Below are 26,867 nucleotides of genomic sequence, written 5' to 3' on the forward strand. Positions count from 1 at the left end.
CTCCCTCCCTCTCTCCCTCCCTTTCTCCCTCCCTCTCTCCCTCTCTCCTCTCTCCCTCTCTCCTCTCTCCCTCCCTCTCTCCCTCTCTCCCTCTCTCCTCTCTCCCTCCCTCTCTCCCTCTCTCCCTCTCTCCCTCCCTCTCTCCCTCTCTCCCTCCCTCCCTCCCTCTCTCCCTCTCTCCCTCTCTCTGCCTTCTGGCTCACCATGTGATCATTTTTCCACCATCTGCTGGCCTTACCATGAACCTGAACTGATGGGGCCCCCTGATCTTGGACTGTGAACCTCCAAACTGCAAGCTGAAATAGACCTTCTTCCCTCCCAAGTAACTCCTCTCGGGTATGTTACTGGAAGTTAACAGAAAGCTGACTAATACAGATAATGACAAATATTACTGATGGAGATGTCGAGTCATCACAATCCTCAGATACCAGCAGTGGGAATGTAGCACGGAGCAGCTGCTTTGGAAAATGACCTGGCAGTGCCTTAAGACGTTACCACATGACCCAGTAACTCTCCTCTTAGGTTAATGAGAACACACAGCTCCACAAGCCTCTACACGGACACTCTCAGCAGCAGTATTCCTAACAGCCAGCGAGTGGAAACAACCGAAGCAACGCATCAACAAAAGGTGACAGGTCCACACCACAGAACATCATGTGGCAAAAAAAGAAAACCCTCTGACATGCTACAACACAAACGCACCTGAAAACACCATGCCAAATGGAAGAAGCCCGTCAAAAACATATGAGTCTATTTTCACGAGATATCCAGCAAAGGCAAATATATAGTGACACAAAGTAAATCAGCAGCTGCCCGGGACCAGGAAAAATGCAGGTATCTGAGACAGTGACAGCGAAGGGGTTTGGGCTTCCTCCAGGGATGGTGAAATGTTACCAAGTTGACAGTGGTGACAGCTGCACATCCCCACAGACACAGTAGAAGCCACTGATCACGCACTTTAAGTGGTGAGTTATAAGGAATGTGTATTGTGTCCCAATAAAACCGTTTTAAAAGATAAAGATGGGGGGAGAGTCGGCACTGTGGTATAGTGGGTAAAGCAGCCACCTACAGTGCTGGCATCCCATATCGGTGCCGGTTTGTGTCCCAGCTACTCCATTTCCAATCCAGCTCTCTACTATGGCCTGGGAAAGCAGTAGAAGATGGCCCAAGTCCTTGGGCCCTTGTACCCAGGTGAGAGACCCGGAAGAAGCTCCTGGCTCCTGGCTTCGGATCAGAACAGCTCCAGCCATTGCAACCATCTTGGGGAGTAAACCAGCGGATGGAAGACTCTCTCTCTCTCTCTCTCTCGCTCTCGCTCTCTTGTTCTCTCTGCCCTTTAAATAAATAAAATCAGCAAACATAAAACTTTAAAAAATAATACTAAGATAAAGGCAGTCCCCACTCAAAGACTCTGAACAGCACTGACTCTTGTTCCAAAAATACACTTGGTCCCTCGTAGAAGTGTTAGCTCCAGCCAGGGCCAACTCTCTAACCTAGACCTGGTGTAGGACCTGGATTCTACCGGGTTCTCCTCCTTCCCTACTTCGTGGCTTCCTTAGGAAAAGATCAATAAATGCAATCTGTGGCACTCTACAAAAATATTAATGTGCTACAAAAAAGGGAAGAGCCACGGAGGAGGCAAGGCAGTGAGGCACGGGATGGACCCAGGAAGGAGGCAGCTTGCTGAGAGCAGGGTGCTCATTTAGGCCTCTTATTTCTCCCAGCTTCAGATCTCCTGGCAGGAAAATGGATCAAACTGAGTGCTCTCTGGGCACCCCGGATGGTGAAAATGGTTTTCAGGTATTCTGCAAAATACGATATCATAAAAATGAAAATACTCACCAGCGCTAAGGAGCCCCAGAAGGGGCTGATGGCATCAGGGTGGATTTATCTCCCCTATTTGTTAACAAAAATAAGTAAACACAGCCACAGCTGCTGAGTCTCTTGGCTTTCATTTCAACAACAATGTTCAATTAGGATTCAATATGGGTAAGTATTTCTGTCTTGGTACCTAAGCAATTCACAATTGCTCAAAACATCGACCAGGAACTCATGTGGCATCTCCGTCTACACTGCTGAGGCCAACTGGCTGTGCACCTGTAAGACAGAAACCTGCCCTCTGTAAGGTCTCCGCTCCAGGCTGACGTCATCCCCGGGGACGACTTCCCAGGTTCACATCTCGGCCACTCGCCGGTCGTGAGACATGTGTCAGGACACCCAACATTTCCCTTGCTCATTTTCCTCATCTGTAAAATGTGGACATGAATGCCCAGTGCCTAGGGATGCTTCTGGGGATCCAATGGAATGAAAGGTGCCCACCACGCCGGCTGGCACCCCCCGTGCTCGGCAAGCTGTCACTATCACTGGTGTTCCGTAAAGTGTATTCCTGGACATAGTCTTCTGGCTGAACAATATTTTTATGGATCCCCAGGCACTGCAGACATGCTAGACACTGGATGTTCACAGAGCTGCCAGTCGGCAGGGAAGACGGCTCACAAACAGGCGCACAGAGATGAACAAGCTGATGAACAGCCGTTAAGTGCTATAAACAAGGGACAAGGGGTTGGGGATGGCACTTCAGAGAGAAGACTCTGGGATGGGAATCTGGTCTGGATTCAAACCCCAGATCCACTCCTGATTCTAGCTCCCTGCTAACACACACCCTGGGAAGGCAGTAGATGATGGCTCAAGTACTTGGGTCCCTGCCCTCCATGTGGGAGACCTGTATTGAGCTCCTGGCTTCAGTCTTGCCCAGCCCCAGTCATTGTGGACATTTTAGAAATGAACCAACAGGGGCTGGCACTGAGGGATAGCAGGTTAAGCTACCACGTGCAGCACTGGCATCCTACATGGGCACCAGTTCGAGTCCCAGCTACTCCACTTCCGATCCAGCTCCCTGCTACTGGCCTGGGAAAAGCAACAGAAGATGGCACAAATGACTGGGGCCCTGCTACTCTCAAGGGAGACCTGGAGGAAGTTCCTGGCTTCTGGCTTCACCCTGGCCCAGCCCTGGCCATTGTGAACCTGCATGAGCCTTCCTGCAGAATCGGGCACAGGAACTCCTGCGGGAGTATCTACCCAACACCCTCCACTGCACATCAGGCTCACGTCTGCCTGAGCAAATGTCCTCCCTCGCTGCTGTCCTCCTGCCAGGGGCCAGCCTCCTCTCCTCTCCCGCCCCTCACTCTCCGAAGTCCTATGGGATCTAAGGAGGCCCCTGTGCCCTGGGGGGACTCTCGCACATCAGATGTCTTTCAGCACCTCCCGCTCAGCATCACGGAGGAGAGAGGAGCTTTAATCAGGGCCCTTGGGAGGAGAGGTCGTCTCTGAAGGCATCCTAAGTCTGCGGGGCTCAGAGGCAAGCAGAGAAAGGGAAGGGCACGAGGGCTCTGGACAGGTGAGAACTGAAACGCCACACGGAAGGAAGACCCGGGATGGGAGTCTCAATCATCTGGCGCAAACGCAAGCCCACCAACAAGAATAAAGGAGCGTGGAGAACTATGAATACAGAAGGGCTTCAACACTTCTGAGGGTGTTCAGACACTGAGAAAAAAAAAAAAAAAACACTAGGAGCTAGTGCTGTGGCATAGCAGGCAAAGCTGCTGCCTGCAGTGCGGGCATCCCACATGGGTGCTGGTTCAAGCCCCAGCTGCTCCACTTCCAATCCAGCTCTCTGCTATGGCCTGGGAAAGCAGTGGAAGATGGCCCAGGTCATTGAGCCCCTGCACCTGCATGGGAGACCCGGAAGAAGCTCCTGGCTCCTGGTTTCGGATCAGTGCAGCTTCAGCCATTAAGGCCATCTGGGGAGTGAACCAGTGGATGGAAGACCTCTCTCTCTCTCTTTCCACCTCTGCTTCTCTGTAACTCTGCCTTCAAATAAATAAATAAATCTAAAAAAAAAAAAAAAAAAAAAAAAAAAAAAAAACACCTCTCACTTCTAGCTCCAGACGGGTCAGCCACACCAGGTCATTGTGGCCCATACAGACGTTGCCATGATGAGGTGGTCCACGTCAATTTCTAGAAGGCAAAAGTAAATCCTGGGAATGCAGCCCCAAGACTCCCGTGGCAGTGGTCACCTCTGATGCTAGAAAGACGTCTAGCATCAGCTATGGGGAGAGGCTTGATTTTTCATTAGCTTATCTTTTATATCACTTGAACTTTTGCTAAGTACATTTACAATTTTTATTAAAGAGAGTATTATGGGCCAGCGTCGCAGCTCACTAGACTAATCCTCCACCTGCGGCGCGGGCACCCCAGGTTCTAGTCCCGGTCAGGGCACAGGATTTTGTCCCGGTTGCTCCTCTTCCAGTCCAGTTCTCTGTTGTGGTCCAGGAGTGCAGTGGAGGATGCCCAAGTCCCTGAGCCCTGCACCCGTATGGGAGACCAGGAGGAAGCACCTGGCTCCTGGCTTTGGATCAGCGCAGCACGCCAGCCATAGCGGCCATTTGGGGAGTGAACCAACGAAAAAGGAAGACCTTTCTCTCTCTCTCTCTCTCCCTCTCTCTCTCTCTCTCTGTCTAACTCTGCCTGTCAAAAAGAGAGAGAGAGAGAGAAAGAGAGAGAGTATTATCTCCAAAAGGAATGCTGACTTAAAAAGGTCTGTTGACTTCCACATTTTGGGACTGGATTTCCTTTTTCTAAGTCACTGTAAGTCGCTTCTATTGGGAACCAAGGAGAAAACACGGCAGTGTTAAACTCATGTAAACAATACCTGATGGTTAAGTGCACAGAACCGCACACATGATATTCCACCCAGTCCTCTCCCAGGTCAAGTGGGTCCCTTCACTCTCTAGACTCTGGGAGCTCCCTGAGAAAGATGCATGTTTCCTATAAAAACCTAAATTCCTGGGGCCAGCATTGTGATGCAGCAGTTTAAGCTCCTGCCTACAACACCAGCACCCCATATGAGCGCCAGTTCCAGACCCAGCTGCTCCAATTCGGGTCCAGCTCCCCGCTGATGCACCTGGGGAGGTGAACCAGCACATGGAAGATCTCTTCTTCTCTCAGTTCCTCTCTCTCTCTCTCTCACTTTGCCTTTCAAATAAATATTTAAATATATATAAACTATATTTTCCAGCTTCATGGTTGTCAAAGTTTTGCTGGACAGCCCCGGCGTGACGCACATAAGGAGGCCATTTCCAGCTCCTTGCACCCGCGCTCAACTCATTTCTTGGAGCTTCTGCAGGCCCTCTCTGATTGGGCTCAGGTCTACACTCGCAGGGGTGTGGTGCGGTGGACGGGTCTCCAGGTATCCTGATCTGTAGCTAAGAAAGACTTGCTTCATCACTGGTCATGGATCCATCACCACTCCCCCACGGCACATAAAAGTTTAAGACTTCAATTAAGAACTCTCAAATTCCAGTGTCCCTGGAGGGGGAATGCTTTTCAAATAATAATAATAATAATAATAATAATAATAATAATTAGGGCATCTAAAGCCTGGGACAAAACATCCAACAAATCTCACCTCCAGCTCGGGAAGTTTGAGCTAAGGTACTCCTGGCTAAACAATTCTTCAGGTAAATTTGGCTTAAACAAACCGTGCCTCTGTGGGGTTTCTGAGTTACCTTCCTATTTATTTACTTGGGAGGCAAAGAGACAGAGACAGACAGTGAGAACTCTCAAATCATTCCATCACTGGTTCACTCCCCAAAATTCAGCAATGGCCAGAGCTGAGACAAGCTAGGGTCAGCAGCCAGAACTCAATCCAGGTCTCCCACATGGGTGGGGGTGATGGCAGAAACCCAGTTACTCAAGTCATCTTCCCAGGCTGTACATTAGCAGGAATCTGCAGTCTGGAACTGGAGGCAAGAATCAAACCCAGGCTAAACCGTTAGGCTAAACACCCTCTGTCTCTCTGTAACTCGGCCTTCCAAATAAATAAAAATCAATGTCAAAAAACCTTGCCTCCGACATCACCTCCTCCAGAAAGCTTCTGGGTCCTTCCCAGGCTAGATCAGAGTCCCCGTGGATGCTCCAAAATGTCTACATCAGAGATACCTTGTGAGTGCAAATCGGGTGGGAAGTGACTTGCCTTCAACTCACATTCTGTAGCAAGTGCAGTTTGTGCCGAGCTATTTGCCAGAAAAAGAGCAAAGTTCTTGAAGATGCTCTCACTCACACTTTAAATGCTAGTGAGAAAATGCCAGAGATCCATTTCAAAGATGTCCTTTTAAGAAGTAGTGCCTTTGGAGGAGAGTGACTTGGGATTTAAGGAAAGGCGATGCCTCCCCAGCCAGCATTTTGGTCCTATTTCTGGTCCCTTTAGGAGCTCCAACAACACCCCGGTGGGGTTTCAGTAACGGTTCTACCTTGAGGCCATTTTTCTACCCCACTAGACTAACAAGGACCATATTCTTTTTTTTTAAGATTTATTTTATTTATTTGAAAGACAGAGTTACAGAGAGAGATAGAGACAGAGAGAGGGGTCTTCAATCCACTGGTTCACTCCCCAGATGGCCCCAATGGCCGGAGCTGTGCCAATCCAAAGTCAGGAGCCAGGAGCTTCTTCTGGGCCATCTTCCCCTGCTTTCCCAGGCCACAGCAGAGCGCTGGATTGGAAGAGGAGCAGCCGGGACTAGAACCAGCACCCATACGGGATGCCGGTGCTTCAGGCCAGGATGTTAACCCACTGAGCAACAGCGCCAGCCCCAAGGACCATATTCTTACTAATCTTTTGGTGTCATCTCTGTCCCTGACAGAGATATGCCCAATCTGCTGTGTGGATGGCTAGGAAGAGACACTTTTTTAAGTTTCCAAACTGGAATCTAACAAAAGGTAAAGACCTTGCATCTCGAAAAAATCAGTCTCTCTCTCTCTCTCTCTCTCTCTCTCTCTCTCTCTCTCTCTCCAATTCCACCAGCTCCAAGAAAATATTTGCTATTTAACAACTGCTGTATGCACTGTGGCAGAAAAAGACTGGCATTTCCCACCCCGTGAGTATACCGAAGAAAGCCTGGAAGAAAGGAAGAGAGAAATCTGTCACAATACATACTGGAGAAGAGCATTACAAAGTCTCCCTTTCCTAATGGAGATACAGTCTGGCAGATGAACCTAAGCCACCTTCCTCTTGGTAGCATATGATTAAAATCTGCTTCGTTCTTCTAATTCGCCTGCCTCAAATTACCACACGGCTGCTGGCGCTGCAAACCTGGGCTTCACGGCTGCCCTTGAACTCCTAACTTTTCCTCCTCCTTTTTCTTTTACTCAGCAGTACACCACGAAGATGCCATCTACACCTGGTGGAGGAACCATGGCAGGAGGTGTCACTGAAGGTGCCCTCTTGGGCCACAATGCCCCTCAGCAGAAATACATCCCCCTGGAGGCTTGGAGACAAGGCACTGCCCCTGACAAGCTCCGAGTGCTGTCAAAGAAGTGGAGTGTGTTTTTCCCCATGACTCCAGAGACTTTATTACTCTCCTGCCTCAGCCTTCAAAACTAAGAAAGTCTGACAAGGCTGCAGCTAGTGCGTAACCAGAACGAACTTCGTTCTCCTATTTTTTCTAGACATTCTCTACAAAAGCAAGCTCCAGAATTGCTAAGATTTCAAACTCCAGAGTCAATCTCAAAACAACAAGGTAACGCACCCGAGAGGACAGCAAATCCTATTGACATACATCATCCTTTCTTACTTTTGCTTTGCAATTTCTTGGGAGTTCACATGAAATTTCAAACTATAAGTAATATCTCTACCATTCTAAATAAGCGATGGAAAAGAAAGAGGGGCTGGATACCTTTCAATTATCTGGTTAGGATACACAGAAAAATATTCCTAAGAACACGAGGTAGTGGCAGGCTACTAAAGAAGGTAAATGGGAAAAAAGTTTCGACTTTGCACTTGGGCGGCAGTCCTAAGTAAGGCACCAGTCCGCTTTCTCTGCCCAGAGGTGGGATCAGTGTACAGTTTTTCTACTGCACTATTTAAAAGGTTGTCGGCAGAAAAGACTTACCTCACTGAGACTACCAGGCAGGGCTCAACAACAAAACAATGGTAGTATTTAGTCCAGCAGGAGCAGACCTAGAACTCAGGACACAATGCCCCACCCAATCTCGCTAACTATGAGAACCTTGGCTAACCACACAGTACTTCTCGGACCTCAGCCAGCTAATACACATCCTTACTACACTACTGCAGACGGTAGGAGAAATGCAAGGGAAGAAGCAGCCTGCGGCTAAACAAGGAGCCCGGAATACTCACACCACCACCGCCAGGACCTCCACAGCACAGGGCTCACAAGGACTGGCATGGCTGCAAACCAACAGGCAGCAAAACGCGCATAGACCCTCCAAAATACAACGCCAGCTAGAAATACCCAGGAAGCATTATTAGACAACGTGTTGATGGGGCTTCCAAACTCCCTTCTAGTGAGAAGGCTAGTGAGTCACTGATTTCTTTCGAAAGCTGTTGAAGTGCATCTTGGCATCCATTAGTAAGTGATGTTGTGTTTGGATTTTCAGTTTGTGTGTGAAGACCCTGCATCAGTCTACCTTCACTTTCAAGTCAATACTTACTGTCAACACCTATAGACATAAAGCAACCAATTATATCTCTGGGAGAAGACATGATAAACCAAACCCTGATCTATTAACATGCTATTAACTAAACATGCTATTAATGCTATTAACTGCTTTCCCATGCAACACAATAACCATATTTCAAAGCTTGGCATAACAGATAAATGCATTCAGACAACATTCTGTTGTACATCTAAGATTAGTAATAATTGGTAATATTATTTCTTTGATTTTCTAGAACTTGAACTATCTGAATTAATATTCAAAATAATCCTTTGAAAAAAGAGTAGAACAGAAAATCCACAGGAGGCATCCAAGATATAAATAAATACCAAATAAAGGATAAATAATTGTGTCACAACTTGCAAAGCTACTCCTCAAATAACACGCATAATTTTGTACCATCCTGATAGGACTTTATAAATGTGTTATCTATTTACTGCTCATGAAACCATCTCAAAGGGAAACCCTCTACAATGGAAGGTCTAGGCTCTGAAACTGACAACATTAAGGCTTTCTTCATTGGCTAGTCCAAGCTAAGACATGAAGGACAGGAAAACATGTTCCCACTGGTAGCCCTGGTTTGGCTGTCTAGGTGCAGGAGAAAATGGAGACTAGTTCAGGACAGAGCTATCTAACAAAGGAAAAGTCATCATCTGTTCTTGGAAAGAATTTCAGAGCTCATATTCCAAAATAACAAGGACCAGTCCAGGGTGGTTCTGTCCCACCCACTGCAGGGACATGACCTACGTCTCCATGTCGGCTCTGTGTCTCTGGTAACTCTCATTCCTAGATCCACCTGTCTGCTGAGACTTGTCACTCGGATGCCACACAGGCACCTCAACATCAATGTACCTAAGCAGGACACATCGTCTCCACCCCGCCTGCTCCTCCTCTAGTTTGTCTCTACGGGGCTAGTTTCATGGGCAGTGACCCGTGCATTGGTTCAGGGACCCGTGCTTCAAAGAGCCCTGTACTTGGTTTAATGTCTTCTGTCACCACCTTGATATTCTTCATACATTCTGAACAAGGAACCTTGTGTTCTCACTGTGCACTGGGCCACACAAATTGAGACCAGTACTGTCCCTCCAAGAGTGGCATCGCCAGTTCCCCGTCACTGACACCAACCACTGGGGACTCATCCCAGGTTCCCTCTTCCTTCATTCCTGATTCCAATCATCGTGCTCTTTCATGCTTAAAGCTGTATACCAAACAAGGGATCGCATTGCTTGTAATGCACTTTTCTCTTTCTGGAGTTGACTTCCACTTGTCCTTTAATTATTAATCAAGTTGCATCAATACCAGATACTTACCGATGCCCCAGCCTGATCCGGATGCCTCCTCTTAGCCTGCCACCTGCATACAACCGTCTCTACATCCATCTCGTCTCTCCTACCCCAACGGACTGTGAGTCTCTTGCTGGTGATTTTATTTTCTTTTGTATCTCAAGCTCCCAGCTCTGTGATTGGCATGTAGAAGGTTCTTACCAAGTATTTACTGAATAAGGCTGAGGCGACTTGAAAAAACTTTAATTCACTCTTGAGAAACAGAACTGCTAGATGTACACAAATATATACAAAATGTTCCTTTTTCAAGCCAGCTTCATTTCTCTGTCCTGAGCCTTCAGGGAACGTCACCAAAGCAAACAGCTCCAGAGCTTATGTTACAGGGAGAACGCATTTTGCACTGTCCTCCAGGGCCCCTGCCCCTTGGGGTCACTTCAGTTGAGTAAGAACAGCTGAGGCCCCTGGGCCCCTGGGGGCTTCCAGACACTGCTGGCTGATACACAATGACTTGTCTGTGCTGAGCTGTTGCCAGAGCTCCTCATCAATGCCACCAAGAGTCCTGGCCGCAGAAAAGCAAGAGGCCCAGAGGGATGGGGAGGTCATCACTAACCCCAGATCGCCTGGGCTCTCACGGGCATTCAGCACCTCATCAGGTTTGCTATCGCTGAAATCCTGTTTGAAAAGCTATCTCCTGATGTGGCTGGGACGGGGAGTTGAAACGAAGCACTGGGTCCCCAGCAACAGCACTTGAGCTGTCTACGACGGACACGCCCGAATGGCTTTCTTCCTCCATTCACTCCCTCCCTCATCCTTTCACTGTACACCTGCTAAAGGAAATCCACCAGGTGAAGCACTACGGGCGGCGATAAGGGCCAAAAAGGAACAGTCCTCACACTGATGGGAATTAAGCATATTATGAGACACAGACAGCCACAGCAGTTAAGACGCCACCCAGGGGGCCAGGGGCTGTGGTGTAGCAGGTAAAAGCCACCACCTGCAGTGCTGGCATCCCATATGGGCACTGGTTTGAGTCCCAGCTGTTCCACTTCCAGTCCAGCTCTCTGCTGTGGCCTGGGAAAGCAGTGGAGGACGACCCAAGTTCTTGAGCCCCTGCACCCGCCGGGAGACCAAGAGGAAGCTCCTGGTCCCTGGCTTCAGATTGGCGCAGCTCTGGCTGTTGCGGCCATTTGGGGAGTAAACCAGCAGATGGAAGACCTCTCTCTCTCTTTCTCTCTCTCCTCTCTCTCTCTCCAACTCCCCCCCAAATAAAACTCCCTCTCTCTCTCCAACCCCCCCCAATAAAATGAAAACAGATAACTTTTCAAATATTAAAAAAAAAAAAGATTATGAGACGCTTAATGCCTACTAACGCGTCACCATTCCAGCTGTGGTCCACCGTCAGCCGCCCGGAAGGAAGTTAGAGACGCAGGATTTCAGGTCCCTGCCCAGAATCTACACTTTTCACAACAGCACAAAAGATGCACGAATGCCACACCCTGAGAAGCCTCCCTCCCAGAGCTCAGCTGCAAAGTCTGCTTTCATGGACCCCGACCCGAATCCTGCTGCTTCTCCCATCTCCAGAGACACACCTGGCCCTTGCTGCTGCCCGGGAGGAGCAAGCGGAGTCGGTCCATCACACAACGAGGGAGCCAGGAAGGCCCCAGTGTCTATCGCTTCTGCCACGCGCATCTCGCAGTGGATGCTCTGTGGGGTAAATTCTCGTATTTCCAGCCCTTCAATGCTTTTCACAGTTTTCCCAAAACATTTACTCAGAAAAATAAATAACAAGTTAATAATTCAAATGAGTAATGAACCTGATTCAAGGGGTTTTACATTTTCAACATTTCACGCACAGTTGTTATACATTTTCCATCATCAAAGAGGGGGGTGTCTCAAATTAAGGTATGGCTCTACAAGTACAATTTGAAAATTCTTTACTTCAAGAGAGCCTGTTTGGGGCTAGCACTGTGGTGTAGCGGGTGAAGCCGCCACCTGCAGTGCCAGCATCCCATATGGGCACCGGTTCAAGTCCCAGCTGCTCCACTTCTGATCCAGCTCTCTGCTGTGGCCTGGGAAAGCAGTAGAAGATGGCCCAAGTGCTTGGGCCCCTGTACTCACATAGGAGACCTGGAAGAAGCTCCTGGATCCTGGCTTCGGATTGGCCCAGCTCCGGCTTTTGCAGCCATTTTGGGAGTGAACCAGTGGATGGAAGAACTCTCTCTCTCTCTCTCTCTCTGCCTCTCCTCTCTCTGTGTAACTCTTTCAAATAAATAAATAAATCTTTAAAAAAGAGAGAGAGAGAGAGAGCTTTATCTTGCCCTACTTTTTTTTTTTTTTTTTTTTTTTTTTTTTTTTTTTTTTGACAGGCAGAGTGGACAGTGAGAGAGAGAGACAGAGAGAGAAAGGTCTTCCTTTGCCGTTGGTTCACCCTCCAATGGCCGCCGCGGAGGCGCGCTGCGGCCGGAGCACCGCGCTGATCCGATGGCAGGAGCCAGGAGCTAGGTGCTTTTCCTGGTCTCCCATGGGGTGCAGGGCCCAAGCACTTGGGCCATCCTCCACTGCACTCCCTAGCCACAGCAGAGAGCTGGCCTGGAAGAGGGGCAACCAGGACAGAATCCGGCGCCCCAACCAGGACTAGAACCCTGTGTGCCTGCGCCGCTAGGCGGAGGATTAGCCTAGTGAGCCGTGGCGCCGGCCTGCCCTACTCTTAACATCGTGATGTATATGTGTACACGCACACACAGCCCCACACCCATGCACACTGAAACACAAATACATACATGACTATGGCTAAGAATTACAAATATACATAAATACATTTTCCATGCATATATTTGGTGTTTTCTGTTAAAACGACATCATTCTAGTACTTGTCACTTGCAATCTTGAAATCGCAAGACGTTTAGGAATTTTATTTTGTTTTAGTTTTTTTTTTTTTTATTTCAGGAAGCTCAAATAAATTGACAGTCAGCCACACCAACAACTCTTAAGCTCAAAACTCCTCTACACTAATAAGGATCTGCAGAATTTCTGTTAATATGAGTGTGTGGGTTGTATATGTCAATATTTACTGAGAATTTTTTTAAATATCTCATTATTGACTCACTCAAAAATAACAATAAACCCACTGCATATTAATATAAATGATGCATTTCTACAAAAAATAACTATACTTCATAACAAAAAATAATTTAGTGGGACCAGCGCTGTAGCACAGCAGGTTAGGGCGCCTCCTGTGACACCAACATCCCATATGGGTGCCAGTTTGAGTCTCAAGTGCTCCACTTCCAATACAGCTCCCTGCTAATGTGCCTGGGAAAGAAGCAGAAGACGACCCAAGCACTTGGGCCCCTGCACCCACATGGGAGACCTGGGTGAAGCTCCTGGCTCCTGGCTTTGGCCTAGCCCAGCCTTGGCCTTTGCAGCCATTTGGGGAAGGAACCAGTGGTTGGGAGATCTCTCTCTCTCTCTTTCTCTCTCTCTCTCTTTCTGTCCCTCCCTCTCTGTCTGTAATTCTGCCTTTCAAATAAATAAATCCTTATTATTATTTATTTATTTATCTATTTGAGAGGTAGAGCTACAGACAGAGAAGCAGAGAGAGAGAGAGGTCTTCCATCCACTGGTTCACTCCCTTAATGGCCACAATGGCCAGAGCTGGGCTGATCCAAAGCCAGGAGCCAGGAGCTTCTTTAGGGTCTTCCACGTGGGTGCAGGAACCCAAGCACTTGGGCCATCTTTTTTTTTTTTGAAGACGTCTCCTTTATTGCCCCGGCCCCCGGGAGCCGCCGGGCCCTGTCTCAGGGTGGACCCTGTCCCAGGGTGGGCCCGCATGTGCGTCCCCGGGGCCAGGAACGCTCGCGAGGGGAGATGGGCCATCTTCTACTGCTTTCCCAGGCCATAGCAGGGAGCTGGATCGGAAGTGGAACAGCCATGACACACACCACTGCCCATATGGGATGCTTGCACAGCAGATGGAGGTTTATCCTGCTATGCCACAGTGCCGGCCAAATAAGCGAATCTTTAAAAGCAATAATAATTTAGTGAGAAAAGTAGCACTGCTCTATTTTTTCGCAAATATCTTTAATGTCTCACTCAATGGAAAGCCGAGTGCCGACATGGTTTGGTATTCAATGTGTCGTGGGATCACACATCAAAAAGCCTTGGGAAAAATCCACCGTACACTCGCAGAAGGATGAGAGCAGAAAAAGCAAACAACATCTTAACCAGAATGACAACACAGATCCAACGGGGAGAGCATCAGGTCTTCGACAAGTGGTGCTGGGAGAACAAGACAGCCACGTGCCACAGAATAGACCCCGGCCCGCACCTCACGCCATACACAAGGATAGGACGTGGTTTAGGCATAGGAGCGATGAAAGTATTCTAAAGTTAGGCAGCAGTGATAACTGCGCTTCTTTGTGAACATTCTACAATCCATAGTGAATTTTATGGTTTATAAACTATATATCCACCAAAAAAGCATCAAAGTCCTACATATAAAACTACAAAACTGTTCCATGTAAAAATAGGCATAAACCCCCATGACTTCAGATTGAGCAATCGTTTCTTAGCTCTGATACTAGAAACACAAGCGAGAAAAAATATTTTTCATATAAATTGGACTGACTTCATCAAAATAAAAAAAAAAAGTTTGAGACCATCAAGGAGGTAAAGAGACTGCCCGTGGCCAAGGAAGCATTTTGCAAAATGTTTACTATATAAAGGGTTGGTAACCAGAATATCAAAGGAACTCCTACCACTGAGTAATAAGAGACAACCCAGTATAAAAACAAGCAATGTATCTGAATAGATAATACCCAGAGAGAATACGCAAACGACAAATAAACATATCATTAACCATAAAGGAAATGCAAGTCGAACCTACAATGAGCTACACCTCCACATCCACTTAAATGATTACAATCAGACAAACAACAAGTGCTAGAGAAGATATGGAGAAATTAAAACTCTTCTATATACTTCTGGTTGCAATACAAAAGGGTGTAGCCACTTCAAAAAACAGTTTGGGCAATCACTCAAAAAATTAACATAGTTACCATGTGACCCCATAATACCAGTTGGAGGTAGATACTCAAAGGAAACTAAAAGCATTTACAGAACTTGTACAAGGAAGTTCATGCAACATAACCCATAATAAGAGAGAAACCACCCAGTTCACCAAGTTAAGAGTAGGTAAACAAAATATAACATATTTACACAAGGGACTGCTATTCAACAAGAAAAAGGAAGAAAGTACTGATCCAGACTACAACATGCATGAACCTGAAAACACTGTGCTGAGAAGTCAGACACAAAAAAACACACACAGGCCAGCATCATGGTGTAACAGGTTAAGCTACGTAGTCTGTGATGCCAGCATCCCACAGCAGAGTACGAGTTCAATTCCTGGCTGCCCCACTTCAGGCCCAGCTCCCTGCTAATGTGCCTGTAAAAGCAGTAGAGGATGGCCCAGGTACTTGCATCCTTGCCACCCACTTGGGAGACCTGGATGGAGTTCCAGGCTCCTGGCTTTGGCCTGACTCAGCCCTGCCATTGCAGCCATTTGTGGAATGAACCAGTGGATGGAAGACCTCTTTCTTTCTTTCTTTCTTTCTCCTTCTCTGTCACTGAGCCTTTCAAATAGAAAAAATAAATTTTAACTTTAGAACAAACCAAAAAGCCACATATTGAATAACTCCACTTTCATCAACTGTCCAGAATAGACAAATCTATAGACCGGAAGCAGCTCAGTGACTGCCTAGGGCTGGGAGGTTTCCAGGGAAATGAAAGACGACTTCGAAGGGCACAAAGCCTTAGGGAGATCATGAAAATGTTCTAAAATTGATTGTGGTGACTGTTAGGAAAACCTGTAAATACATCAAGTTGTATCCTTAAGTATATCACATGGAATGTGAATTATACTTCAATAAGACCATGATTAAAAAAAAAAAAGGCAAACCCTATCTTGGTACTGTTTGGAAAATAGCTGGAGCCCCACAGACGCTGTGAAAGGATCCCAGGAACTTTAGGAGGTCCCTGGACTGAGGCAGATAAAGCACCTGCTATAGGCACTCCTGGTCATCTGCCCAGGAGTGGTTTTCCCCTTCCTCTTACAGAACAGATCTCCAGTTTTTAGGTACAGATCCCAGCATAGAGGCCATCACCAGGATGGAAACCGATACTGCACTCTGAGTCCCTAACAGTAAACTAAAAAATACAAAAAACCCGCAGTGCCTGGCTCTGGGCTTCGTACAGGAAGTAGGAGTCTGATCAGAAAGACTGCAGGGCTTCTGCGTGGGAGGCGGAGTTGGGGGGGGGTCCTATGAAACTGCAACCACTGGCCCTGCTATACCCACTTCACTGCCAACCCAGGGATGAAGCCATCCCCAGAGCCTTCCCACGCAAAAGCAAGGGAACCCGGGAAAAACGGAATCCAGCCCTGACTCCGGGGCTTCCGAACATACGAGGCAGTAAACACCCCGGATGTGAAAGCTGGTCTGAGTGAGACCAGGCTGCACGCAGTTCAAAGCCCCCTGGCTGACACAGCAGCCACGACCAGGCCCTAACAGCACTGGCTCTTCCTGCACTGGTACCCTCTGCCTGTGCTTTGAAGACACCCAGAGATGCGTCTCTGCAGGCCATTGGAGTGGAATTACCTTTGTTTTCAGGATACACTGAATAGCAAAGTCTGCGCACGTGACCAAGGCCTTAAACAGGCAGAGCTGGCCCAGGGGATTTAACAAGCTCTCTCTCTCTCTCTCTCTCCTCTGTTCTTTTGTGTCTGGTTTTTCACTCAACGCTGAATGACATTCTAGATGACTTTAGAGAAAAGTGCTGGATTGGCCTTACCAGCAGAAAAGATGTGGCTGTCAGCTGGCCCTGAGCTTGGACTTCATCAGAGCCTGGTATTCAGCATACACATGTTTTCATGTGCTCGTCCAACTCCCATTCCAACAAATAAGAAGCTGCCTTTTCCTTTTTTTTTTAGACCCATCCAATGCATTTGGGTGACGCTTTAACATTCACAGCACGCTTTCTCATCTTTCATCTCAACAACTCAGGGGAGGCTGGCAACTGAAGAACTGTGCCCAGTACGCTAAAGGTCTTGCATGAACAGGAAGTGACAGAGTGTGGGCTCAAAGTCACTGCATTCTTTTTTTTTAAGATTTATTTATTTATTTGAAAAGCAGAGTTACAGAGAGAGAGAAGGAGAGGAGAGAGAAAGAAAGAGAGAGAGAGAGAGAGGGGTCTTCCATCGCTGGTTCATTCCCTAGTTGGTCGCTGGAGTTAGGCCAATCCGAAGCCAGGAGCCAAGAGCCAGGAGCTTCTTCCAGTCTCCCATGTGGGTGCAGAGGCCCAAGAACCTGGGTCATCTTCTACTGCTTTCCCAGGCCATGACAGAGAGCTGGATCAGAAGTGGAGCAGCCGGGACTCGAACCGGCACCCATATGGGATGCCAGCACTGCAGGCAACAGCTTTACCCTCTATGCCACAGCCTTGGCCCCATCACTGCATTCTAAGGCAAAGTCTTGCAACTACTTAGCGCTACCTCTAACATGTCTTCACATAATGCTAAGTCACGGTCACTCTTTTCTCAGCTCCTACAACGGGCCGCGTACTAAGCCAAGCACTGCACACCCATCCCTCATTCGGGCCTTTTGGCAAATCCAGGAAAATCCGTGTCACTATTGCGTACACTTTACAGATGAGCATGCTGAGGCCCAGAGAAGCAACATGAATGCCCAACACCACCTCACAAGGCAGTGGCAGAGCCAGGGTTCAAACGCTAGCAAGCAGTGCTCTCTAAACACAAGGTCTCAGACCCTCTGCCATCCTGTCCCTGCAACACATTCCTAGCTCGCTCCTGCTCGGGAACGATTCCGTACAGCTGCCCAGACCTACCCTCCCCGCCCCCGGATCTGTAAGAACTGGACTGATATTTAACAACACCAACTACAAAAGATTAACTCGTATTCTTTCTTGTTCTGGAAGCTGATCGTACAAAGAATGCCTAAAATAGGCCAGGACTTAGATAACAACTTACTAAATTATTCTGAAAAGTTTACTCGAACACTAATCACAACCCAATTTGACAGAGTCTAAAAGACCCTACAGTTTGATTAACCAGTAGCTGTTCCTCCTCATCACACACACACACACACACACACCTCCATGCTTTCCATATGGCAAAGCCCAGCACCCAGGAGCGAGAGGGAAGACACCAGGTAGACACACTCCTAGAAGCCGTCATAGCTAGGGCGGGAGCAGGTGGTCCAGTCCTGGCCAGCACAGCCTGAGGGGAAGAATGCTGGGGCCTCTGGGAAAGGTGTTCCTCTGGGATCAAAAGCCATGCACCAGGAAATGCCTCCTTTTGTGGGGTGGACGTGGTGCCCCAGATCCAGCACCACAGCTTCCGAATAACCGTGGTGGTGACAGTGACACAGCTGATGTGCTGGGCTTGGCAGAGTGGGAAGAGGGAAAGCCTTGGGTGCAGGCAGAGCAGAGGAACAATCCTGAACCTGCCCCATCCCTGGGCTTCCCTCTGGCTAAGACTGTAAGTGACCTTATTATTTAAGCCACTTTGACTCGGCCCCTACTTCCAGCCCAAAGCATTCTAATCCTCAAGTCTCAAGACACAGTGCCACAGCCTAAAAAAAAAAGAGAGAGAGAGAGAGAGAGAGACCTGGATTCTGAGTCAAACATCATGGGTTCTAATCCATTTATTTGCCAAGTGACCCAAATTGCTTAATCTCTCTGAATCTGACTTTCCATGTGTGTACGGATGAGACAACACTTGATAACACAGTAACAGCAATAAAACGGAGATAATGCAGGATCACTATGAAAATCACGTGTGTACAACCACTCTGCCAATAGCAACGGTTTGCTCCAATGCAATCTGTCTAGATAATAATTAAACTATAGACTTTTTAAATGGTACCCATCATTCTAAGCCAACGCCCGTATTTTACAAATAAAGAAAATTAACTCCAAATATCAAATGACTCATTCAGTGTCAGACAACATAATTAAACCATGTATCTGATTCCCAATCCAATGCTGTCACGCTACCCTGATGTTGATAGGTAATGAGCTAAATTAAACATGGGACAGGTTAGCACTCATTCACTGAGTGTTTAATCAACACATACTAGAAGCCAGCTACAACTAAAAGTATTAGGGATTCAATAGTGAGCAGCATCTGCGAGAATAAAATGCTCCTACAGTTTAGAAAGGAAAGCTACACCTATCCAAGTGAACTTCCAACAGTTTATGGAAAACAAAATCGAAAGATAAGTTTGTTTGGGTACAAAAAAATAAATAAAATCCAATCTACAGGGCCTTCAAAAATTCATAGAAAATGCATATTAGGAAGACCCATGCACAATTTCAAAGAAATTTTTGCACAAAAACAACCATATTTAATTCCATTTTCCAAAAATATTTTGAAGTACTCTTGTATTTACTGAGTGCCTACTACATGCTATGACAAAATTTCTATTAACTACAAATTTCCAGCCAATTCTAACAATGTTTACGAGGCTTTGCTAAAGAGTGAATAATGCGAAAAAATCTGTTCTGCTCAATAAAAGTCAGCGTTAAAAACGGCAAGTTCATTAGGAAGAGCTGTGAATCATCACATCAGCTCTGCACACAGGGAAGACCGGGAGGTCCCAGTCTAACTGAAGCAGCAACAGCCCACGGGGGAGCACTGGGCAGCCCCTCCCTCTGCAGGCCTCTGTCTGGTGCCCTGTCCCCTCGTCCATGTGGAATTCCTCCTCCACCGGACCTAAACACCCACACACAAATGCCATGATGGGACAGCATCCTAGAGGGCGTGAGAAGCAGCTGCCCATGTCCTACTGCCACTGGCTATGCAGCCGCTGAAACTACACCCTGGGCTTCTGTGTCTGAAAGTTTTCCTTGTGAAAGATACCACCAAAACTGCATAGCTTGGAAAAGGAACAGATGTGAAAGCCGTTGTTTTTACAAAAGCGGCTTCCTATAATCAGTATTATAGTAGATGCAAAGATCCTGGTCAAAAAACAAAACCCAAATAAAGTAGCAAGAAGAAAACTTTGCCTTCCGCAGCCAGGCACACTGGAGCAGAACACAACCTCCTCGTGCAACCCTCACCAGTAACCCTGGAATCAGGGCAAAACCAGGCAACTCCCCTTTGGGCTTGGTTCAGACTTCATCTCTTAAGGCACAGGGAGAATTGGGGTGCTGCTATCTGAAATGCAAGAATATGACGAGCAGAATCTAACAGGGCGTTTAGAATACTGTTTCCCTTAAAGCCACACCACGTTTCCTGCGGGTGGGCACGGTTCCCAGTGGTCTTCGGAGTGTGACGTTCCAATGACCTTTGTGTCACCAGCCTTCCCGCCAGCCTCTGGCCCCGGGGAAGTTCGCACACTGGCAGGGAATCCCTACTGGCCTCCAGTCATGGTTCAGCCCCCACAGCTTGGATTTTTCTCCCTTAGTGTCTGGAAACTTCACTGAAAGTCAGCTACACACACGAAGCTTTGGAGCCACACAATTCTGGGCTCAATCCCTTTTTAGATATGTGACCTTGGACGAGTCACTAAGGTTCTCAGTGTCTTGGGGGCTTTTATTCATAAAATGAGAATATGACCCACCTTGAAAGATTATAGCGGAGACGCAGCAGGTGTGAACGGCTCTGTCCAGAGACGGCATCTGGAGAAATGGCACCTGCAGTTCGTCACAGGGGCCCCCGCGACAGTCCCTCTCATCCCTCAGTCACCACCTGCAGCCACCCCAGCACCTGGCTGAAGGAAGCCCCCTGAGCAGTTTCTCCTTTTGTTCTCCAGACAAGCAGGAACTTTTTTTTTTTTGTAACCTGATACTTGGAAGTGCAATTTCAATTCCAGGTTTGAAATACTCTAGGAAGAAATGAGGTCCAAAATTATCAAAATAGGACCTTTCCATGCATTTCAATTGGTTAAAAGGTCACCACCATTTGGAGGCAGCAGGGACAGAGAAGGGTGTGCCACAATATGAAATATCTGGGTGTGTTTTTTTTTAAATCAAGGCCAAATTCAACATTTTGGAATGCAACCTTTTAACCTCTGGCATCCACTGAGCCATAAAAACTCAAACTTTCCAAACTGTTATTAGGTTGCCTATAATTTATTGTTTCCCGGAACACCAGACAACAAATACGCGTCCTTTGAAAGGGGACTACATAGCTATTCTAATGAAGAAAAAAAGAACCAAATGTCAATTCCAAGGAGGACCAGACAGGCAGAGGCTTTCAGACAGACCTCTGTCTTCCATGCCAGCCACTGGCCCCTCCCCATTCAACACAGGCCAAGGACCCAGACAGCCACCCTCTTTGGTCCCACGAGACAGTCCACATCCAACCTCTCCTGCTAATCCTCTGATTAAGTCTAGCAGTACTGCTTAGCTCAGAATGAAATTTAAGATCCTCCAGAAAATGCAGTGGGAGCTTACTCTGTGGGCAGGTCATGGGGCTGGCCCCACCTTTCCTACCTCGAAACTTGTCTGGCTGTTGCCTAACAGAGTAGCTGTCACTGTCCTTTTGTCCCAAACTCGCACCAGCAAAAAAAAAAAAAAAAAAAAAAAAAATCAAAAACAAAACAAGCAACACACACACCCCAAAAAGAAAACAAGGAAAGACCTTCCATTTATTCGTGGTTAACAAAGCCTAGAGGGGGATTCCTGACTCTGGGAGACACAGCCCCATTCACCTGTATGCTGTGCCCTGTGTTTGAAGAGCCTCAACACTGGGGTCATCCAAAAGATGAATAATTAAGTAGCTTTAAATGTCAGAAGTTAACTAGGGTTGAGCCTGCGCTCAGAGTGGGGCAGCCTTGGGGTGATGAGAGACGGGCACACCTGCCTGCAGGTACATCCTACCGCGCCAGTGCTCACAAACGAGCACACACACACACACACACACACTCTCCCTTGCTGCTCACGCTGGATTTCCTGCAAGCCCAAAGGCACTTGCTACCCAAGGAGGAAGCTGCCAGAAACCTGCCTTCTCCTCCAACCTGGGCGACAGCGAACATCCACCGAGATTCTAAGGCTTTCCCGGGAAACCCAGGTTCCCGCACGGCTCCCCACTTACTGGTCTCCCAACCCCGCTTCCTTCTTCTGAAACGCACTTCACACATTTTTTTTGCAAGGAGCTACAGTTCAAACAGCGTGTGGCCCATCCCTTCAAATCCTGGAGCCCAAGGCTGCCCAGCCTCGCTCACTCTGGGGGAAACTTCGCTACTGCCCCACGCAGTAAAGACCAGAGGCAGGGAGTGGCCGGGGGCAGGAAGCAGGTCCCTGCACTCACGGTACCCCGGGCGCGGGATAAAGAAAATGAGTGAGCCCGGCTGGTGCGTGCCTTCTCCACGTGGAGAAAGGGAGCGGGCGATTCGCAAGTGGCCCCCCTCTGCTCTCAGGATTCCCATTTCCAGAGGGGGCCACTCCCCAGAAGCAGCTGCCCTGAGCCCCCAGCCTGGGCACGGCACAGGGCGCGTGGCTGGGGAAGGGGCCGGGCGCTGCTACGGCACCTCCGGGGCACAATGCCGCCGCCCCACACCTGGCTAGGACCCCCGCCCCCAGCCCCGGAGGGCCGAAGAAGCGAAATCTGGCTTTGCAGCCGGGTCCTCCCTACCCGCGCACGCCCACCTGCAGAGGCCCCCCATGCCCGGCTCCACGCGCCCTGCACCCTGGACCCTTGCTCCGCGCCGGCCGCACCTGGATGTAGCAGGAGATCTCCGAGTCGTCCAGCAGCCGGATGGTGCATTTCATCTCCTGGCTGAGCGATTTGATGCTGGAGCTCCGAAAGTGGATCATCTTCATGGTCCTCCTGCCTCTCGGCACACAGCGGCAGGGAGCGAACATGCACCGCGGCCCCAGCGGAGCGAGCGGGAGGCCGAGGGCCGGCACGGCGCTCGCCTGCGCGCACACACACACACTCGGCCACGCTCCGTCCCGGACCCCGGGCGCGGCTCAGCCCCGGGACAGCGGCGGCGTCGGGCGCCTGCGGCCACACATGCCCGGCGGCCAGGGCGCGGCGGGCGGGGCCCTCCCTCGCCTCCGCCTCGCCCGCTCCTTTCCCCGCCTCCTTCGCTGGCGCGCTCGGGCGCCTCCCTCTGCTCCGGCTGGCTCGCTGGAACCGGCGGCGGAGGGCTGGCCGACTCGGGGGCCTGCTCGGCCGCTGCGTCAGGCTGGGCCCCGCAGCCTCCTCTTCCTCCGCGGCCGCTTGCTGCCGGCGCTCGCCCCTGCCCCGGCTCCCCCGCGCGCCCGACAGCGCCCTGCACTTGCTTGGCGCCAGGGACCTCGCCGCGGGCGGCGACACAGAGCGAACCTAGGAGCCACACCTGCAAAGGGGAACCCGCCGCGGCGCCAGAGGATTGCTGGGCCCAGGAGAGCTCCCCGCGAGTGACTGGAAGCCCTTGGCACAGCCTCCTGCGCCAGGAGCATGGCTGTAGTAACAATTCCTGGGACTCGTGCGGATTTTTTAAGCCGTTGTTTGATTGAATATTAAGTGTGAGTCAGTCTTCTTCTCTAAGAAATTGCAGAGGCGTCCTCAGGCAACTCATTGCCACTTGCCAACATCTCAGCGTGATCTTTGATGGCAGCATCTTAGACCGGAGCGAGGGGCAGTGGTGGGGCCAGGTGGTGGGGGTTCCTCTCTTGCCCCTCCCCGTTTAGAGACCCTCTTCCTGATTGCCCCGGAGTAGAAGACTTAACCCAATTTCCAGGTCCCCGGTACCCTGGAACTCCCTGCCCCGCTCCGAGGTGTGGAGAGGAGGCCACTGGTGAGGAGCAGGTGCAGGGAGCTGGGATGTCCAATACTGGGAAGGGTTGGAAGCCCCCTGCCGCGCTGCCTTTGCTGAGCAAGGCAAGAGTCTTGACGAAGGAGGAAATTGGAGGGCTGGTTACCCAGCTGTCAATCTTTGCACAGAGCCCCTAGTCCAAAAGTGTGCTGGGAGCGGAGGAGGAGTGGCCTAGGAATTTTCCCCAACCTTGGTCTGGTCTTAGGGCCAGAGAGACGCCAAGACACCTGCTGGGCTTGGCGGAGGCAAGGCAGGGCCTTCGGGGCCCCTGGGCCTTTCCCTGGGCCTGTTCTGTTGCCCCCTGGTTGACCATGGGGAACACCATTCAGGCCAAACCAGGGCTCAAAGTCTGCTTCTGCAGACTCCAAATCGCAATCATTCGTGAAGACAGAATAGTCCAGTGTAATGTTCCGCAGCCGGGGTCTTGCTTAGGATGTAGACCTCCGTGTGTACCCTGCTCTAGAGCCTCTAGAGCAGGGCCTGTGCGGGAGGTCAGAATCCAGGGTGGGGTGGGGGGAGAGGCCGCGCTGTGGCGTGAAGGGTAAAGCCCTGGCCTGCAGCCCCAGCATCCCGTATCATATGGGCACAGATTGGCGTGCCAGCTGCTGCACTTAGGATCCAGCTTCCTGCTAACGCACCTGGGAAAGAAGCGGAGAATGGCCCAAGTGGTTGGGCCCCTGCCCCCACGTGGGAGACGCTCCTGGTTCCTGACTTCGGAACAAGCTCACTCCAGTCTTGCAGTCATTTGAGGAGTAAACCAGTGGATGGAAGACTTCTCTCTCTGTTTCTACCTCTGTATAACTCTGTCTTTCATATAAATAAAATAATTTTTTAAAAAAAGAATTGAGGGTCTGGGTAGTTATGGATTTGATTCTCAGCCCACCTCCTGGCCAACAACCCCCCAGCCCAGGTGAGGGAGGGGTCTTTAAAAAGTCTCTTTGGGGCCAGCACCACGGCTCACTAGGCTAATCCTCCGCCTTGCAGCGCCGGCACACCGGGTTCTAGTCCCAGTCGGGGCGCCGGATTCTGTCCCAGTTGCCCCTCTTCCAGGCCAGCTCTCTGCTGTGGCCAGGGAGTGCAGTGGAGGATAGCCCAAGTGCTTGGTCCCTGCACCCCATGGGAGACCAGGAGAAGCACCTGGCTTCTACCATCGGATCAGCGCGGTGCGCTGGTCGCAGCACGCTGGCCGTGGCGGCCATTGGAGGGTGAACCAACGGCAAAGAAAGACCTTTCTCTCTGTCTCTCTCTCTCTCACTATCCACTCTGCCTGTCAAAAAAAAAGTCTCTTTGCTCAGTCTCAAAGGGGAGCACAGAAGAGGTTGTTCTGACCACCTCATAGGTGGAGGAGGGTCTGGGATGACTCAGGCCAGCACAGGACAGAATATAGCCTGAGATCCCCCAAGTCGGAAGCAGATAGCCAAGACATCACAGGAAAATCACCATCTTACACCACCCATGTGTTTCCTCTGCGGCCGCACCTCTGTCTGTCCCGTCACATTGACCTTCAGGCTCCCGGGGAGTCATGTCGGTACCCCCAAACTTGTCATCTCAAATTGCAAGCAAGCAGAATAAGTCCAACAAGGGCAGCAGAGAAAGGGACAGAATAAACGTCACCGAACGTGGGAGTGCAGAATTGTGGAAGCATCTGGGATTGGTTACGTGGCCTGGTTAGCAATGAAGGCTGTGTTTCCACTCGTGGAAAGACGTGAGCTCTGGGAACCCTTGGCACTCGTGAGGGATCAGGAGGGAACAGAGAGGTCAGTTGCCATTTATGGTCACCTGGATTGAAGAAAAGTCTTCGGGAAACCAATGGCCATACTCTTTGTACATATCATTATATATGTGAATTATAATATATGATATATATGATATATTAATATGAAATGATATATAATGAAAAGCAAGAGGAATTCAGTCAAGCCAAAAGATGAAGGAAGGGCCAGATACTGTGGTAACACAGTTAAGCCACTGATTGGGGTGCCCACATCTTATATTGGGGATCCTGTCTCTGCTGCTGATCCTCCTGCTAATGCCCCTGGGAAAGCAACAGGTGGTAGTTCAAGTACTTGGGCCCCTGCCACCAATCTGGGAGACCTGGATGGAGTTCTCAGCTTCTGACTTCCCACCTCAGCCGGGCCAGCTATTCCAGGCTTCAGAGCAGTGAACCAGCAGAGGGGAGATTTCTCTCACTTCTTCATCTATCTTTCGAATGAATTAATCATAAAAAAAAATGGGGGCCGGTGCTGTGGTGCAGCAGGTTAACACCCTGACCTGCAGCACCAGCCTCCCATATGAGCACCAGTTTGAGTCCCGGCTGCTGTACTTGTGATCCAACTCCCTGCTAATACACCTGGGAAAGCAGCGGAAGATGGCCCAAGTCCTTGGGCCCCTTGCACCCCATGAGAGACCTGGAAGAAGCTCCTGGCTCCTGGCTGCAGATCTGCACAGCTCCAGCCATTGCAGCCATTTGGGGAGTGAACCAGCGGATGGAAGACCTCTCTCTCCGTCTCTCTCTATCTCTGCCTCTCCCTGTAAATCTTTCAAATAAATAAATCTTTCAAAAACCAAAAATTTGGCCGGCACCACAGCTCAATAGGCTAATCCTCTACCTGCGGAGTCAGTACCCCGGGTTCTAGTCCCGGTTAGGGCGACGGTTCTGTCCCGGTTGCTACTCTTCCAGTCCAGCTCTCTGCTGTGGCCCAGGAAGGCAGTGGAGGATGGCCCAAGTGCTTGGGCCCTGTACCCGCATGGGAGAAGCACCTGGTTCCTGGCTTTGGATCAGCACAGCACACCGGCCGTAACAGCCATTTGGGGGGTGAACCAACGGAAGGAAGACCTTTCTCTCTGTCTCTCTCACTGTCTAATTCTGCCTGTCAAACAAAAACAAAAATTTAAACTGGACCATTTAAAGAAAAACAATGACACATTCAGAGTTCTAAATTCTCAGCTCAAGACTTAAAAAACAAAAACCTATTCTATGGTAGAACAAAAATAATTTATTACTGGAAGCACATGGCTAAAACACCTGAAACCAAACTCAAAATTTCATCTCCAAGTCATCCAGGAACAGAGTGAAGTTGAATGATCACCCTCACCACACCGCATGTGTGAAAGATAATTCATTAGGAAACAGGAGAATCTGGGAGTAGAAATGGGACTACAAAGCATAATTTGGATGATTCTTAGTAGCTCAACCCCCAGTGCCCTCTTGGTAGCCTCTCACTACCTTGTTTGAAGACCTCAT

The 26,867-nt window shown here is 49.3% G+C and overlaps 1 protein-coding gene across 4 annotated transcripts in view; it reads right to left on the bottom strand.

The window, feature by feature from the left end:
- The window catches only part of FRMD3 (FERM domain containing 3), a 284,761-nt gene extending 261,877 nt beyond the window's left edge, over positions 1-22,884 (bottom strand). For 2 of the 4 annotated variants that reach the window (XM_070048872.1, XM_051833763.2), the window contains exon 1: positions 22,539-22,851. In XM_070048872.1, coding sequence (XP_069904973.1) covers positions 22,539-22,685 — 147 coding nt within the window. In that variant the 5' untranslated portion in view covers positions 22,686-22,851. Of the gene's footprint in view, positions 1-22,538 lie in introns of all 4 variants that reach the window. The other 2 variants (XM_008274897.4, XM_070048861.1) reach the window with 2 other exon arrangements.
- Between the last annotated feature and the right edge of the window lie 3,983 nt (positions 22,885-26,867).

Source organism: Oryctolagus cuniculus, chromosome 1 (assembly GCF_964237555.1).
Source record: "Oryctolagus cuniculus chromosome 1, mOryCun1.1, whole genome shotgun sequence".
Lineage (NCBI taxonomy): Eukaryota > Metazoa > Chordata > Mammalia > Lagomorpha > Leporidae > Oryctolagus > Oryctolagus cuniculus.